This window comes from Eretmochelys imbricata, chromosome 1 (assembly GCF_965152235.1).
Source record: "Eretmochelys imbricata isolate rEreImb1 chromosome 1, rEreImb1.hap1, whole genome shotgun sequence".
NCBI lineage: Eukaryota > Metazoa > Chordata > Testudines > Cheloniidae > Eretmochelys > Eretmochelys imbricata.
The window spans coordinates 136055405-136072320 of NC_135572.1; the positions used below are offsets into that span (position 1 = coordinate 136055405).

Genomic DNA, 16916 nt, shown 5'->3' on the forward strand with positions numbered 1-16916 from the left:
GTCCCCTTTATAGCTAAGTATTTCAGACCTGCTGCTTACACCACTAAGCAGTTCTTCCAACCAAAAGTATGCATAAGTGGTAAAAGGTTACATTTAAAAAAATCATTTTTAATAATCTAAAATATTAACAGTAACAGAAGGAATAGTTTTTTAATGATTTACTCAACATTCTGACAGCTTACCGTTAAATGTCCCTTGATATGTCAATTCTCTGAAACCATTTTCCTTACTATTTTAATACATTTCATATTCTCCTTAACCTAGAAGCCCTTTTGTATTAGTGGGAGACAGAATTACGTCTCCAGAGTCCACAGCTAACCATCACGCTGGCTGCAGGACATAGTACACTGAATTCTAATTCCATATCTTTCTATTGCACTTTATCAAATTATACACTGAATGTATTTGAAATAAAGATAAAATAGAATTCCTGGGGGAAAAAAACAACCTCAAAAAACTAAAATCATATTGATGCACAATTTTTAATTTGTCTTTCTCATGCCAAAATTATACAAGATGTCTGATCAGCCTTAGTGACACCCAGGATGGAAGGGGTGTTAATGGGGAAGACACAACATTGATTCTTCTGGAATGGATAATAATTCATTTTTGGAAACAAATCTTAGTTTCTTCTGCCTAAGGTTATGGCTACACTAGAAAGTTTACAGCAGTGCAGCACCGATGCAGCTATAAGCTCTCTAGTGTAAGCCCGCTCTAAGCCAATGGAAGAGATCTCTCCTGTCAACTTAATTAATCCACCCCACAATGAGTGGCAGCAGCTAGGTCGTCAGAAGAAGTTCCTCCAGCGACATAGCACAGTCTACACCGCTGCTTATGTCAGTGTAACTTATGTCACTCAGGGGAGTAGCTTATTCACACCCCTGAGCTACATAAATTATACCAACATAAGTGGTAGTGTAGACACAGCTTCAGTGTCTATAGGAAAGCCTCACAGTCTGACTTTCCTTAATCTGTGGTTGTGTTCCAGGTCATCAATCGGATTTCTTAATAGTTTGCAGTGTTATGTATTTTAAAGGAGAATAGCCCTGTGTCAGTCAGTCAGCCCTCGCTTTTCCATTATCATCACAGCCTCAAGCAGTCTTGAATAAAAGACTTCAAACTTCTTGCCTATGCAACTATTAAAGACTGAATCACCATTATTTATTAAGATCTGTTGCGCGGGAATTCAAAGCTGTATCTTTTAATGGTGTTAACCAAAACCAAGTTGGGAATGTGCCCTGTTTATGAAAACCATGAAATGAAAATGCTGAATCTTTAGTAGACTCTTTTTAAGTTAAACAACAACAACAAAGCCCCGGTAGGGGTTCTCCATCTTCCTAATAACAAAAAACAAACCAATTGCTAAAGGCTCTAGGCACTAAAGCCTCTACAGAAAAAAACTAGATGCAATCAATTGGACCCAAGTCACTAAATTCAGATGTGGATCTAAATTTGCTCAAACTTCAGGACTGTCCAGATCCACTTTGTTTTTTCTGACTCATATCAGTGTGAAAAAAACAAACTATTAAATCACCATCTCAACTATATATTGCCATCTCAAAATGGAATAAAAACGTTGTATAGTTTTGCCATATTTGTCCTTGAACAGGTGGTGAAGGCAGAGGCCATTCTACCTTTTACTGGTAATAAAAAAGATACATTATATATACCTTAAGAATTAAGTTCTTTGGCTCAAAAGTATCTGTTGGCACAAAAAAGGGAACATTACAGTAGAATTGTGTGAAAATAAACACACACAACAAAAAAACAAAGGCAAGCTGCATATTCACCTCTGTTAATTTTTTGCATTGCCATGTGGCCCTCTGCTGGGGACTGCTTGGTACTTGTCTGTTGCTGAGCAGTGACAGTGGAAGAAGTGGCTGGCATGGTTGGGTCTGCCTATCTAAAAATATTTTCTTTGATCTGATTTTTGAAGAGAGTTCAAATCCATGAATACAGAAAAAAATTAAATTAGAGTTGAATTTTCCAGTGCTAGTCAATCATATGCATTTGAAGAAAGATGCTTCTCTGGGTCAAAGTCTTAGTATGATAATATACATGTTAGTCATACAACAGATATCACACTATACCTTCTACTTTATCCATTTATATTAAAATTGACCAAAGTAACTAATTGTTGATGCTGACAATGATTTTAAAATGGGGGAAATTACCAGTGCTAAACTCTGGTTGCTTGAGTAAAATTTTCCAGGTTGCTACAGACCAGGGCCATTATTAACAATAACATGAGTGTTACTTCACATTTTCAGATTACAGTAAAAGCTGTTTTATCCGGCATGTTACCAGCCAGAAAGCTCTATAAACCAGCATGTCTGATCTTCATAGAAAGTCCGGTTTATACTCTGGTTGGTACGGGGCCAGCAGGCTCCCTATCTGGGTCCTTGTGGCTCCTCAGAAGTGGCGACATGTCCCTGCTGCTCCTAGGTGATGGAATGGCCATGAGGGGTTTGGCATGCGGGAGGGGGGTGGGGCAGGGGGTGGGGCATGGGAGCGGGTGCGTGGTGCGTGCTCTGGGAAGGAGTTTGGGTGCTGGAGGGGGCTTGGGGCAGGGGGTTGGGGTGCAGGAGGGGTTTCAGGGTGCCGGATCCAGGCAGCACTCACCTTGGACAGCTCCCCACAAGTGGTGACATGTCCCTGGTGCTCCTAGGCGGAGGCACAGCAAGCGGCTCAGCACGCTGCCCCCACCCCACCCCACCCCAAGCGCTGGCTCCGCAGCTCCCATTGGCCAGTAACTGCGGCCAATGGGAGCTGTGGTGGCAGCACCTACGGGTGGAGGCGGCACACAGTAACACCAACCCACAATATATTCAGCACAGTAACTGAACAGGAAGTAAATGGGGGTTACCTTGAACAGGGAAAGGCACAAGCTTAGGTGTCATGGTCCTATATCAGATATGGACTGGCTACAGAGCTTGCTTATATACACAAGATGTATTCATCATGCGATCCTTTAATGCTCCGCCAGCTATGACTGAGGTTCGTTTAAATAAGGTATTGTACACACAATGCCACCTAACAGCTGAACAGTATAATACAGTTTATCATTCCATTACATCTCACCCTTTAAATTCTACATTCCTACCATTTACAATATTATGCTGTCTTTGAAGTTCAGTATGTATCAGTCTGTTAAGTCTCTGAATCATACTGGTTTTCTAATTACATGACCCGAATGCGTAACAACGTGGTCATCTGGCTGTCCATTAGTTGCAACAATTGACTAAGGCTAGTTTGAAATCCCTGAGTTATCCTCTTCTTGTTCGGCAACTGCCATCTCTACAGTTTGTTCTGTGGATTGTTCTTTCTGGGGAACAAACTGTAGATGTCGACAGTTTCTGTTGAACTCTTCACTGTCGGTCTTGATCACATATGATCTGGTTGCTGAATTATTTTTCTTCATGACAGCTGGAGTTGTCTATTCTTTTTCTCCATCTAATTTGACATGAACATGGTCACCAGTTTTTAGACCTGGTTGTTCTCTAACTGAGTGATGTCTGTTGAACAAGAGTTCATAAGCTCTTATAACCATTTTTATCTGCTTTGGTTACTCTCTTCAGGTCTCGCCACTTTGAAAATAGGTTATTTTCCAAAGTTGAAACAGTAGTCCTGCATTGTCTTTCTATCAGGGGTTGGGCTGGACTATATTCAATAGCTTCTGTTGGTGTTGATCTGTAACACATAAGAGCAATTAATGGATCTTCCTGCTGTAGGATTTTCTTGGCTGTCTGTACAGCTCTCTCGGCTTCTCTATTCACTTGTGAGTAATGTGGGCTGCTAGTAATATGATCAAAATCATATTTCGTTAGGAATTATTTAAATTCTGCTGCAGTGAATTGCAGTCCATTGTCCATCACTAGTTGTTCTGGAATACCAAAGTGAACAAAAGCGCACTTCAGTTTCTCAATAAAACTGTAACATTATGTCTATATTCCTGGAAAAGCAGTCCATGGTGATCAGGTAATGATGTCCTCTGAATTTGCATAAATCTGCAGCTAGTCTCTGCCAAAGTCTGTCTGGTAGATGTGTTGTTAGTAAAGGTTCTTTGTGTTGTGTTGGTCTATTAGTTCTGCAGTGTTCACATGCAGATACTTTGGTCTTTATGTCCTTGCTGATGCCTGGCCACCACACTGACTAGTTGGCTCATTCATGGCCTTTAGTTAATTCCTGATCTCCTTCATGGATGTGGTTTAGTATTTTTTCCTCTCATTTTGTTTGCAATTATGATGCCATTAAGAACATTTAATCATTTGACTCAGTTAATTGTCCATTTGACTCCCTTAATTGTCCACACACTGCAAAGTAGTTTCTTGTCACTTCCACAGTGTCCTTTGGATACTTGGGCCAGCCACTCCAAATGTAACTTAGAACTTTCTGAAGTTGCGTGTCTGTCAAGATTACCTTTTGTAGATAGAGTAGTCTTTCCTGACACAGGTCTGTATGTGTCCACAGCATCCACGTACACATTTATGCAGGGAGTGGAACCATTAAAAGTTTTGGTTCAGGTCTGGTTTGGGTTCATGAATATTTCCTAACTCTCTGATTTAGACACTAACTTAGAATGATGGTTTGGTAACCAGTTCAATCATTTTGAACCTATTTAAAGTGGTTCAGATACATTTCCTGAAAACTAATGTCACACACTCTTATGCTTGCATTATGACTCCTACCAAAAAATGTAGAAAAAAATATTTTAAACAAGTTATTTGCACATACTAGTACAATATCTTCCAAAACTCTGTCAGTCATATTTGACCACTGAGGTGACAAAATGAATTTCAGCACAGAAAACGCCCTTTATACACTGAGGGCTTGTCTACAGTACCCCGCGGAGTCGATCTAAGATACTCAACTTCAGCTACGTGAATAGTGTCGCTGAAGTCGACGTACTTAGATTTACTTACCATGGTGTCTTCACTGTGGTAACTCGACAGCAGACGCTCTCCTGTCAACTCCGCTTGCACTTCTCATTCTGGTGCAGTACTGGAGTCAACAGGAAAGCGCTTAGCAGTCGATTTATCACATCTATACTAGACGCGATAAATAGATCCCCGCTGGATCGATCGCTGCCTGCCAATCCAGCATGTAATGTAGACAAACCCTGACTTACATAGCAGGAACAAGCACCCAGCAGGACATGGGGAGAGGGAGCAGATAGAGAGGGGAGGGAGGTGTTCTGGGAGTTGTAATTCCCTTCCATGGGCAGACCACTACCTGGACGTAACAGACAGGAGACCTACCAATCCCAGAACTCCTCTCTCCTCCTCCTCCCTCTCTTTGCATCTCCTGCAAGAGCATCCTGAGAAGTATAGTCTCTGCCCCTCTCTCTCTAGGGTTGGAGCAGAGAGAGACCCTTCCTCAGCACCCCCTAAAGACTCTTCCTCAGGACCTGATTATTGAGCCGTGTTATTTTGAACCAGATACCAGGTTTTTTGGGGACCTGGGGGGGAGTGTTGGCTCCAGCTTGGGTTCAATGTGACTGAGAAATTTTCAGTTCAGTTTCAGTTCTAGTTCACTCAAAAAACCCACCTGAACTCTTGTTGGGTTCAGGTTCGAGTTCAGTTCGATTCCCTGCCTTTACGGCAGCTTTGAGCTCATGGGTAGTTGAGTACAATGCTGGGCTCCTTGACAGAGTGTCTGCTACTACCAGATTTTCCCCAGGAACATATTTAGCAATTGGGTTAAATCACATTAACCTTAGGAATGAGATGTTGGCATCTCATTAGTGCTTGATCCAGGTCTTTTCTGTTGATGAGGGTTACAAGCAATTTATGGTCCATTATCAGTGTAAAGGAATCCAGTCCACACACATATCTATAAAAGTTCTTATATGCCCATACAATTGCCAGGCACTCCTTTTCAATTTGTGCAATTTGTACAGTTCTGCCATCTTTCTTTAGAAAATTTCAGTTCCACTGCTTGTCTCAAAAGGTCACATTTGAAAGCAAAAGCTCCCAAAGTGTGTGATATATGTAGTCAGTTTAGCACTTTCTTTGGCTAAAAGAATGCCAGAATCCGCTCGAGGCACCCTCTTTGCAGAATACTGTAATTCCTTTCACTTTGGGGAGAAAGTCATCCCAGTGTTGGGAGGATATATTTTTCTCCCATAGCTGCTTCATTAAGTCTTTGAAGATCCACACAGATTAATATTTTTCCCTTTTGCTTTATAACTGGTACTCTTAGGCCACACCACGCTGTTGTCTGTGATTTTCTCGATTGTCAATGTGCTCCATCCTATTTAATTTAGTGTCCACTTTATGAAGTAATGGGATAGGAATCTTGCAAGGTGTATGTACACTATATGGTTTAGCATTGTTTCTTAATGTCATTTGTACTGGATCTTGTTTCAAAAGTGCAATATCACCAAATATTCCATGAGTTCTTCTACCTTTCTCACTAGGTCCAGCATGGGCTGCAGCTGAGAAGGGTGTTGGTCTGTGGCCCTTGATCACATATAATCTGAATGCATAGTATTTGTAAGCTGTTTCTGTGGTGAACTGGCCCATGCAGTTCAGAACGTCTTCAGGGCTACTAAGAGCTATGTTAGGTGACTTCAGCTCTGAGATGGGCTGAAGGTGATTGTAAATCCCTTCTGAGATGACTATGATATCAGCCCCTGAGTAAATTTTAAAGTCAATAGGCTTGCCTTGAATATCAGTTTCAGTCTCCAGGCTAGCCCTATGTCATCATAAGTGATAGACTGCAGAAACAATGGCTCTTGATTGTCTGTAATATGAGTCAACTCCTTGACTGCTTTGGTGCAGCAACAGCTACAAAATGTCCATACTTCATACATTTATTACACTGTGTGCCCCTGGCTGGACATGCATCATCTCTTGGGATATGATTTTTTCCTCACCTTGTGCAGGTAACCTGGAATTTGTCCCTCTTAGCCTGGGTGTTATCTCTTCTTGCCTCTGGGGTTTTATGATGATGACTTTTGACATTCAAGTGTCTGTTGATAGCTTCTAGGTTAGTTTCAGGTTTTTCAAATCGCTCTGGCCTTTTGTTCTGTTGTTTGACTAATTCTGACTGCTTTCCTCTGTGTATAGGTATAGCTAGGCCTAAATCTCTTTTCAGTTGAAGTTACTGTTGTGATGCTTTATGATTGAAAATGACCATTTGTATAATTACTGCTACAATTATAACAACTCTTATGTAAAATATATCATGTAAGGTGTCAATGGGAAAATGCAGTCTATCAAATATGATTATCCTAGTTAAATCCATGTATCAGCTTTGTATCTAAAGTTATGAATATTGATTATGTATGTGTATCTTATACATGTGCTGTATTCCTGGGTAATAACCACCAGATAGATTTCTAGCCTTGATGTAAATCCTATGTGTTGATGGCCCATTAAGGACACTTCACTCTAACAATGGGCTACAGAAGAAACTCATTCCTCCCAGTAGGTCTTCCTGTTGATGCCTCAAACTCTGAGGGGCCCATGGCCACCCCCTGTGATTCAGTAAACTATGTAAGAACATGTGATATGTTCATGTGACCCTGAACTCCATCGTGAGCCAATAACTTTTCACAAACAGGGGCTGTGGACTTTGTTTGGGACAATAAATTTCTATGCAGATGGCAAAGGATGTAAAAAGCGCACCTGGGACATTTCCATTTTGTCTTCATTCCCCAATTCATTTCTCTGAACTAGATTTCTATCAAGGAAGCTCTGAAAAAGGACTGATGACTCCCAATCTGTTTGGGTAATTCCAGAGAGACTTTTGCAAGCTAGCAGTTTATTTCATCACCGCTACAAACCTGATATAAGGACTTTGCAATCACGTATATGTATATGACACATTAAACATTTATAACTCTTCTTTTTTTATATTATTAAACCTTTAATTTTTAGTTATTAAAAGATTGGCATCAGCGTGATTATTGGGTAAAATCTGAGTTATATGTTGACCTGGCTAAGTGGCTGATCCCTTAGGATTAGAAGGGCCCTATATGTGATTAAATTGGTTTTCAGTAACTACGCATCATAATGTCCAGTGTCTGAGTGATAAGCCAAGGGCTGGAATGCTTAAGGAGACTACATTTTTGACTTCTTGTTAACCAGAAGTTCACTTTTGTTACTGGTGTGGTATAATCTAATGATAGAATAACCACCAGTTTGAGGTGAGTCTGCTCTATTTCTCAGCAGTCTGTCCTGAATTTGGCATTCTCAGCTGGGACCCACTGAGGCATGGTGACAAGGTTTTTATCTGATATTTTCACGTTTTGCATTCCCAAAATCACAGTTTTCAGCCAATGTATGCGGAGCTCTTATAAAACATTCAACATTTCCCCCTGGTTCTTGAATTCTCTTGTGAAAACATGCTCTCTCTCAAACCACATTTCTCTGAGATATAAAGCATGCATCAAACATAACCAGAGTCCTTACATGTCATCTTTGCGACTGTCTTCAGTAAATTCAAAGAATTAAAAGATATGTTCTGCTTGCTTCCCCATAGCATAAATTAAAGAAGATACATGTATATCATTAGTTTCTTTGTGGAGTTTGTTTGCAATTCAAAGTCTTGCAAAATACTGCTTCCTGTCTGTCTACCGTGAAGGTTTGTCAAAGCTGAAATTCTCTGGGGCACTGAAGTATGGGATGTTCATGAGATCCTTCAACCTTTGTTGCTTTGTTCTTCTGTTTCTGTTCTTAGATTACTCCTGACATCATGTCATGTTTTCTGTACCAGACATGGACTGGCTGTAGAGCTTGTTTATACACATGAGATGTGTTCATCATAAGATCTTTTAATGCTCTGCCAAGTATGGCTGAGGTTCACTTAAATAAGGTATTTTACAAACAATGCCACCTAGGGGCTGAACGGTATAATACAGTTTAGCATTAGAGATACTGCTTCCAGGTACCCAGAGACCTGTACTCAGGGAGCCCTACATGCAGGCCTGGGACTCCTGAGCTCACCGAACAGCAAGTCCTACCCTTTCAGTGGCTGGCTCCCGACCCTCTCTCAGAGTGGCTTCTCCCCTCTCATACTGTTCTCAAGGATGGGCATTTTACTGAAGACTTTCCTTATTGGTCAAGCTACCTCTACTTTCCTGGGCTTTTTTCTTGTCAATCATTTGAACTGTAACCTCCCAGCCCTTTTCTCTCAGGGTATGTCTGGCTTTCAGGAAACATCCCATGGTACCAAGTCTCAGAGCCCAAGTCAGCTGACTCAGACTAGGGCTAGGGGGCTAAACATTGCTGTGTAGCCATTCAGGCTCTGGCTGGAGCCTGGGCTCTGAGATCCTCCCCCCTTGCTGGGTCTCAGAGCCCTGGGCTCCAACCCAAGCCAGAACATCTACACAGCAATTTTATAGCCCCACAGCCCAAGCCCTAGGAGCCTGAATCAACTGACTTGGGCCAGCTGTGGCCATGCCATGAGTCTTTTATTGCAGTGTAGACATACTTTCAAATGCTGCTCCTCCTCTGAGCAGGTGTGCTGGTGGCCATCCAGGCGCAGTGGCTATAACTCCCCTGAACCATCAGGGGCCCATATCGTTCAAAATAGTGTCTCTCCTCTCTCCATATTGGTTGCCTAGCAGACTCTGAGTCTACCTTGGCTCCCCCTACCATCCAGGGTCAGCACCTCCCCCCTGAGTTACTAGCATAGAGACTGAGGAACCAAGGTAAGTGCCTCAGGGGTTACATTTGTATAAAGCACTCAAACCTGTTGGGGTGGCCTCCCAAATCCTCTACTGAGATATAACACTGTCATGCTATTCAGGAGTGGTCACATTAGTTCCCTTCCTTCCAAAATGTAATGTTTCCTATAAACAGCAGTCACAAGAAAAGGGCGCTTAGAAGACAAATGTATTCTTATTCTTTCCTCACTTAAACAACAACAAAAAACTGCAAAATTGTGAACCACATATGAACCGGAACAGGGGTTCTGAAACTAGTGGTGCTATTATGAATACATAGTCTAAGGAATGAAAACTACTACTGATATATAAGAAAAGCCATTCAAAATCATTCCTTTATAGTGACATTTATAGTACTAGTCCCTGTCTAAACCTTTGAACCAGTGCATTCAACTGCACTGACCCAGGAGGAACTCCAAAGGGGAAATTTGCCATCTTGGACCTACAAGACACACCTAAAGTGTGAACCCTGTGCTATATTGCTTCAGGAGCTGCAGGACAAACTCCCACCCACAGAATGCTGTGCTGCGTAGGGTGACAGGGCCATGCCTTACCTTTCTGGAAGTGTCTTGTTATGCCCTAGCGAACACAGGAACTGAAGTTGTAATCTGCTGCTGCTCAAGAGTTCAGTAAGATGGGTGGTCCTTATTCCCTGCTTCCTCCTTCGAGGAACAACCAGACACAACCAATAATATTAGGGACGAGATGTCTTTTAAGGCTTAACTTTTTTCAACGTATATTTACATAGTCTCAATTTGTCATAAACCAACCTTCTCCCATGTACAGAATTTTAATATGTCTTCTCCCAAATACAGAGGGCAACTGCACATCTTGGTGCCCACAATGAACTCTCAACTGACTTCCTGAGTCTTAGTTACACAGAAAAGAAAAAAATATATTTGAATTTCAGTCTCTGACTCCCTAAGGTGGGCCTCTCAGGTTCTGCAGCAGCTCTTGAGTACTCATAGAGCACCAGTCACTACAGTATCAAGGTACTGCCTACCACAGGCACAGGCTTCCTTCGGGTACTGGGGGTGCTCAACCCCCCGCTCCGTCCCAGGCCCTGCCCCACCCCCACCCCTTCTCCCAAGCGCCCACCTTTTTTCACCCCACCCTGCCACTTCCCACTTAGTTCCGCCCCCACCCCCAAGTGCACCCTGTCCCCGCTCCTCCCCATTCACCCCCCCCAGCACCTCCTGCATGTAGCTGAACAGCTGATCACAATGGGCAGAAGGCTCTGTGAGGAGCCGGCTTCCAGTGGGTGCTAAGCATCCACTTATTTTTTTCCATGGTTGCGCCAGCCCTGGAGCACCCATGGAGTCAGCACCACATGACATGACAACGTGAACATTTTAGGTCCAAACATTACATTAAAGCTGTTACAATGCAATCAGAAAAAATCTTCAAGTTTGATTGTAATCTACAACTTCATGACAAAGAGATGCTAAAATATAAGTGTATAGCCACTAGTGTGGCAGAACTTCCTGCACATAAACAAAATGGGGCAAACTCTGGTTTTGGAAACAGGGATATAACTTATGCTGACTTCAGTGAGAGATGTAAGCAGAGGAAGGTAGAATTTGGCTCAGTGTGCTGTACTTGTGCTCCCCCTTCTGGCTCTGTAACCGTTGTGCTGGCCTGAGTCAATGATGCTGATGCACAAACAAAAGTGCAGTGGCAAGATAAGGTAGATTGTGGACGTAGAAACTGTTTTTTTCTTTTAACAAGAGCAATAATGTTATATTTCATCAATAAAGCTACATTTTAGTCACGGGTATTTTTAGTAAAAGTCATGGACAAGTCACGGGCACTAAACAAAAATTCACAGCCTGTGACCTGTCCGTGACTTGTACAATATGTCCTTAACTAAATCTTGTGTGGGGACTGCTCGTGAGTGGGTGGTGCCTGAGAAGCATCGCAGGTGCTCGTGGGCAGGGGGGTCTGAGGGGCACCATGGGTGCTCGGGGGGCGGGCCAGGACCTCTGCTGGTGCCCGGGGTGGGGGATTTGGCAGAGCTAGCAGGCTCCCCACCTGGCTCCTCACAGCTCCCCGGAAGTGGTGACATGTCCCTCCCTCAGCTCCTAGCTCCACGCTCTGCCCCCATCCCGAGTGCCGGCTCCGTAGCTCCCATTGACCAGGAACTGTGGCCAATAGGAGCTGCGGGGATGGTATCTACAGGCGGAGGCAGCGTGTGGAACTAGGAGCTGAGGGATGGACATGTCGCTGCTTCCAGGGAGCCCCCCAAGGTAAGCACTGCCCAGAGCCCTCATCTCCTCCTGCGGCCCAACCCCCAGCCCTGAGCCCCCTCCCACACACACCCAAACTTCTGCTGCTGCTGGGGCGGGCATGGTGGCCCAAGAACGTCCCAGCAGCGGCTGCTGCGGTTGGCCCAGGGGCTGCCCGAGCTGCTCAGGTGGCCCCCGGGCCAGCTGCACTGGCCACTGCAGAAGTCACGGAGGTCTCAGAAAGTCACAGAATCCATGACTTCCATGACAAACTCAGAGCCTTACTCATCAACGATGGCAGGCATAGAATTCATTCTACACTAATATTTTACTTTTTGAAAATATATATCCAACACTGAAAAATCTCTCAGCCCCTCCAATCAAAGGGCTGCAATACTATTCAGAATCTAGCTCCTTGGGTTGACCGATCACCTCATCCAATACTCTACACTCTTTTTTTTTTTTTTTACATATGTTGAAGCACTCATAGAAACAATAACTTATTCTCATCTCCAGAGAAATAAAATAACCAACCAAAAATAAATTTGAAGGCCAAACAGTATCCCACCTACCTACAAATAATGGCCAACATCATGCTCCTCCTTCCCTGGAGACCCCAGGAAAAACAGATGGTATTTGTAACTTGACTTTAAAAAAAAACAAAACCAAAAAACAAAGACAGATTTTGGAACAACTGAATTTGGGAGTGAATTCTGCAGCAGAGGCCTCCTCTCTTTGGAATCCCCTCAGTTAAAGCTTGAAGCCCTCTGCTAATTGCAAGAGTGGCTGTGTGGAAAAATGACAGGGGTGGCTCGCATGTAGATTCATCCCAAGCTATAAATGGATACACAAGTCAAAAATCAAACATTTTAAATTTCGTCTGGAAACAAATAGGCAGCCAGCGCAGATCATGGATCCTGCTAGTGGCATTTTCCCTAATTAATGCCAGGTGACTTCCCACCTTTCATTAAAAGTTTTTTTTTCTACACTCAGACTCTGTGCTTGCGAAACGGGAAGTGTTGCCTCTTAGACGCGGCCAGGGATGGTGTGTAATTTTCCCATGTTATTGGATGGAGACTCAAGCCAGTTCTGTGTTGTACTGTTGAAAAGAAATAACTAGATATTGAACCTGACCTTGGTTGCTGCCAACTCCACCTGGCAGAAGAGTTACATAGAAAAGTTGCAACCTCCCAGCCATGAAAGCAAATTGTCCTGGTCACTGCTGCTCACATGCTCATCTCACAGCAGCTCAGGTCACAAATTGAGAAATTAAGAAACAAACTAAAGAAATAACTTCCCATTGGCCCCATGTGATAGACCTATGGCATCACCTTTGGGGATAATGAGCAGAAATACTCAGCAAAAAAGGGAGAGATCCAAAGTGCAGCCTCTCACCTAGCTACCCCCACTATGGGCCACAGGCAAGTCAGCAACATCTCATGACCAATGGTATCAAATGCAGATGATGGATCTTAGAATATCAACAGATGAAATCCTGGCCCCATTGAAGTCAATAGGAGCTTTGCCATTGACTTCAGTTGTTCCAGGATTTCACCCTTGATCTTTATCAGATCTTCAGATAAGTTCATCTATCAGCGCAGAAAATGCCATCTTTATGCCATTCCATCTCTGAAAAACTCTATGAATTCTCAGTACATGATTTTCAAGTGTTCATTTCTTTTTAAAATAATTATTTTTTTCTAGACCTAATATTCTGCAATACATTGTTCTGCTATGAGGATTTCAGTTTACAAACTACAGCTGTTTTTGCTGCAGACCCAAAAACAGTCAATATCTGATAATAGAACAAATTCATTTTTTTCCACCACTGTCTAACTCAGAAGTGTCAGGAGGGCTTTTGCTTAAAACTTTTTTTTAAAGGGAACGGAGTTGAGGGAGAGGGGGAGTCACATTTGAGCACAGAACAAACTTGGAAAATTTCAACCTCAGATTGCATGTTTCAGATAGTTATGGATTATATAGGACCAGGTTCTAACAAAACTGTTTTGCAACTTTAACAATAGCATTCACTAGCTAGATCAAATGCTAATTATATTTATTCAGATACCTTGGGGAGAAAGTAAGCATCATCTAAAGTTATAGCAGGGGACTGGAAGTCAGAAGACCTGTATCTCTAATTTTGTCATTGACTGGTTGTATAATCTAACAGCAGTCACACAACCAAATCAAATCCAGGGACCTAAAGTTAGTCTCCTATTGGTACTTAGACACCTAAATGAAAGTAGCCTAATCAAGGACTTTTGAAAATATATGCGTTTATCAGCAATGCTAGGTAAGGACTTCTGTGACATCAACATCTTTAGTGGTTTCGATTACTCCATGATTTTAAATAATAGCATTTATAAAGAGTTTGGGGATCTTTCATGACAAAAAGTACTGTAACTAATGTAATATTTTTATTTATTATAAAATTGATTTAAAATCTGAGGTAAAGAAAATAGTATCTACCAAATAGAAAGGAACATGGGAAACATATTTCTTGGACTCTACATTTCAAACAAAGGAAAGGGGACAAAAAAAAGTGGGGGGGACACCATGCACAAAAATATTTATTTTCTTCTAGTCAAATTTCATTTTCCACTAAATATTTTTAGAAGAATGACTGAGCTCAGAAACCCTAATTGTTCAAAATTGATAAGCAAATTAATCTGTGAATTTATTTATAAGCACATGAGGTTCTCTCTTGGAACTACAGGCTTTCGAAACTGCACAATGGAGTTCCCATGAGAGGCATAAGACTCAGTGCTGGCATTGAGTCTAGTTATCAGGGGGAAGAAAGGAACCAGAGGAGCACAGCAGCCATCTATACTGTAGAACCTAATTTAATCATATCCTTCAAGTCTGGGAGACAGAATCAAATCACAGAGACTTTTAATGTCAATGAGCTACTAGCTATTTGCCCTGCAGAATTACAAGGAAACATTAATGATGATAACACTTTATTAATGCCATTAGCTTAACACCTTTTTTAAAAAAATCTTTAAGGTCAATAAGAATTACTGCCTGAATTGCCTGGAGGCAAATTAGATTGAAATTGTTTTCTGTGATTTATGTGTTTTTCATTAAAGATTTCAATCTTCTGTAAAATCTGTACAGAAGTAAAAGCTGTCCATGGTCATTTATTACAGTGACAAAGTGTGGGAGACTAAGAAGTAAAGCCATCGTCCTCTGCATTCACTCAGATATAGTGTCACTGAACCTAGGGAGTGCAAGCAGTTTCAGTACTCACACCACAATTTGCCTAATCATGGTGGAGGTAGCAGAGAAGGAAGCACAGCTAGGTCCCTTGTACTACGTTATTTCCTAGAATGTGATGTTAGTTTAATTCAAGCTAATTTTCTGCTGTCACTTCCAGAAGTACCATCTTCTGGAAGCCACTTTATTCTAAGGTTGAGAAATGACTCCCTCCCCCTGAGGTTCTGAGGTATTTTCCTGTATGGACTTTCTGTATTACTGCCAACCAGGAAAACGTACAAATCAGGAGACAGACATTAACAAAACACGAGGCTGGTATAAAACTCATGAGCTTTATTTAAATCCCATGACTTTGGGAGGGAGGGTCTGTTTTCTAATTTTATAATTCAGGGAAATGTGCACCCTTTCTGTCTGCCTCTGGTACGTGTATGTTCCAAGCTAAAGCACACACACATACTTATATCTCGGTCCCTCTCACTCCCTCATAGCTTAGTGAAGTAGAACTCTTCATGTATTTCTCCTCGAACTGTTTTTCCTGTCACTGAGAGAGTTGACAAAGCGGAAGACCTCGTAAATCTTTGAGCTTAATGAATTTCAGGTTCTTAGCCATCAAGCAGTGAAACTTGATTTAAACTACCCAGAACTTTAAAAGCTGCCACAGGCTTTAAAACCCTGTGAAGTGTAAAACCCAGTTATATTTGTCACTGGTGTTATCAAAAATTTACCAGTTTGGGTTCAGAAGGGTTTAGATCAAAATATGTTATTCTGGTTTGTGTGTGTGTTTGTGCACCGTTTAAGTTTCACTTTAAATGAAGTTCTACCTTAAAAAGTGAATAATGACATTATAGGGTTCTATAGGCATTTTTATTTCCATTTCAAATTTGCTCACTTTGCAAGTTAAAATATTTTTTCTGCAGAAGTATGGCCCCCCACAAACTCACCTTGGGATTTGGCAGTCATGCTGGCCTCTTTCTGACTTCTGGATCTGCACACATAATAAAAGTTCTACAGGACAAATTAAAACTTTAGGACAGCTGTACACTGGCTTTAAGACAGGTTGCAGAGGTGTCACTGATGATATACACCTGTACAGTTGTCAGATTATCTGAGTGTATAATTTGGCCTGCACAAATTGTGTTATAGGAGATGGAAAGAAACCAGTTTGACTGTCAGAGCCCAGGGGGAGTTTGTTGGACTAGAAATTAGAAATAAATCAAAATATCGAAATTAGTGAGACGCTATCAATATGGAACCTCAAAATGCCCTTATTACTTAGAAATACATATCTGAATGGTGACTCTAAAAACATCATTGTGGATTCCATGTTTGTGTCTCATTGGTTATGTATCAACTTGGAACAATTTTCAAGTAAAATTGTCTTTTCTTCACCCCTCCGCCACCCCACAGTTGGCCCTGCAAATTCAACATGGGAAGTAAATATCAAATTGGGTTTTTTGTGTTTGTGCTTCATCTCAGTAATAAATCAGCCTGCAGATAAAATTTTGCCCTCAGTGATATCTCTCTCTGTAACCCCATAGAAAGCAGCAAGAAAAGGAGTACTTGTGGCACCTTATAGACTAACCAACTTATTTGAGCATAAGCTTTCGTGAGCTACAGCTCACTTCATCGGATGCATACTGTGGAAAATACAGAAGATGTTTGTTTTTATACACACAAATCATGAAAAAATGGGTGTTTATCACTACAAAAGGTTTTCTCTCCCCCCACCCCACTCTCCTGCTGGTAATAGCTTATGTAAAGTGAGGGTGGGGGGAGAGAAAACCTTTTGTAGTGATAAACAC

General features: G+C 41.8%; 1 protein-coding gene across 9 annotated transcripts in view; it reads right to left on the bottom strand.

The window, feature by feature from the left end:
- The window catches only part of LOC144264171 (uncharacterized), a 67931-nt gene that overhangs the window by 36828 nt on the left and 14187 nt on the right, over positions 1-16916 (bottom strand). For 7 of the 9 annotated variants that reach the window (XR_013345976.1, XR_013345964.1, XR_013345973.1 and 4 more), the window contains exon 3: positions 10228-10335. The exons of 1 other annotated variant lie outside the window; for it this stretch is intronic. Coding sequence is in view for 2 of the 8 variants with exons in the window: in XM_077815646.1 (XP_077671772.1) it covers positions 10228-10335 (108 nt within the window). In the remaining 6 variants the exon portion in view is untranslated. Of the gene's footprint in view, positions 1-10227; positions 10336-12470; positions 12547-16916 lie in introns of those variants that run through there. One more of the 9 variants, XR_013345975.1, reaches the window with a different exon arrangement.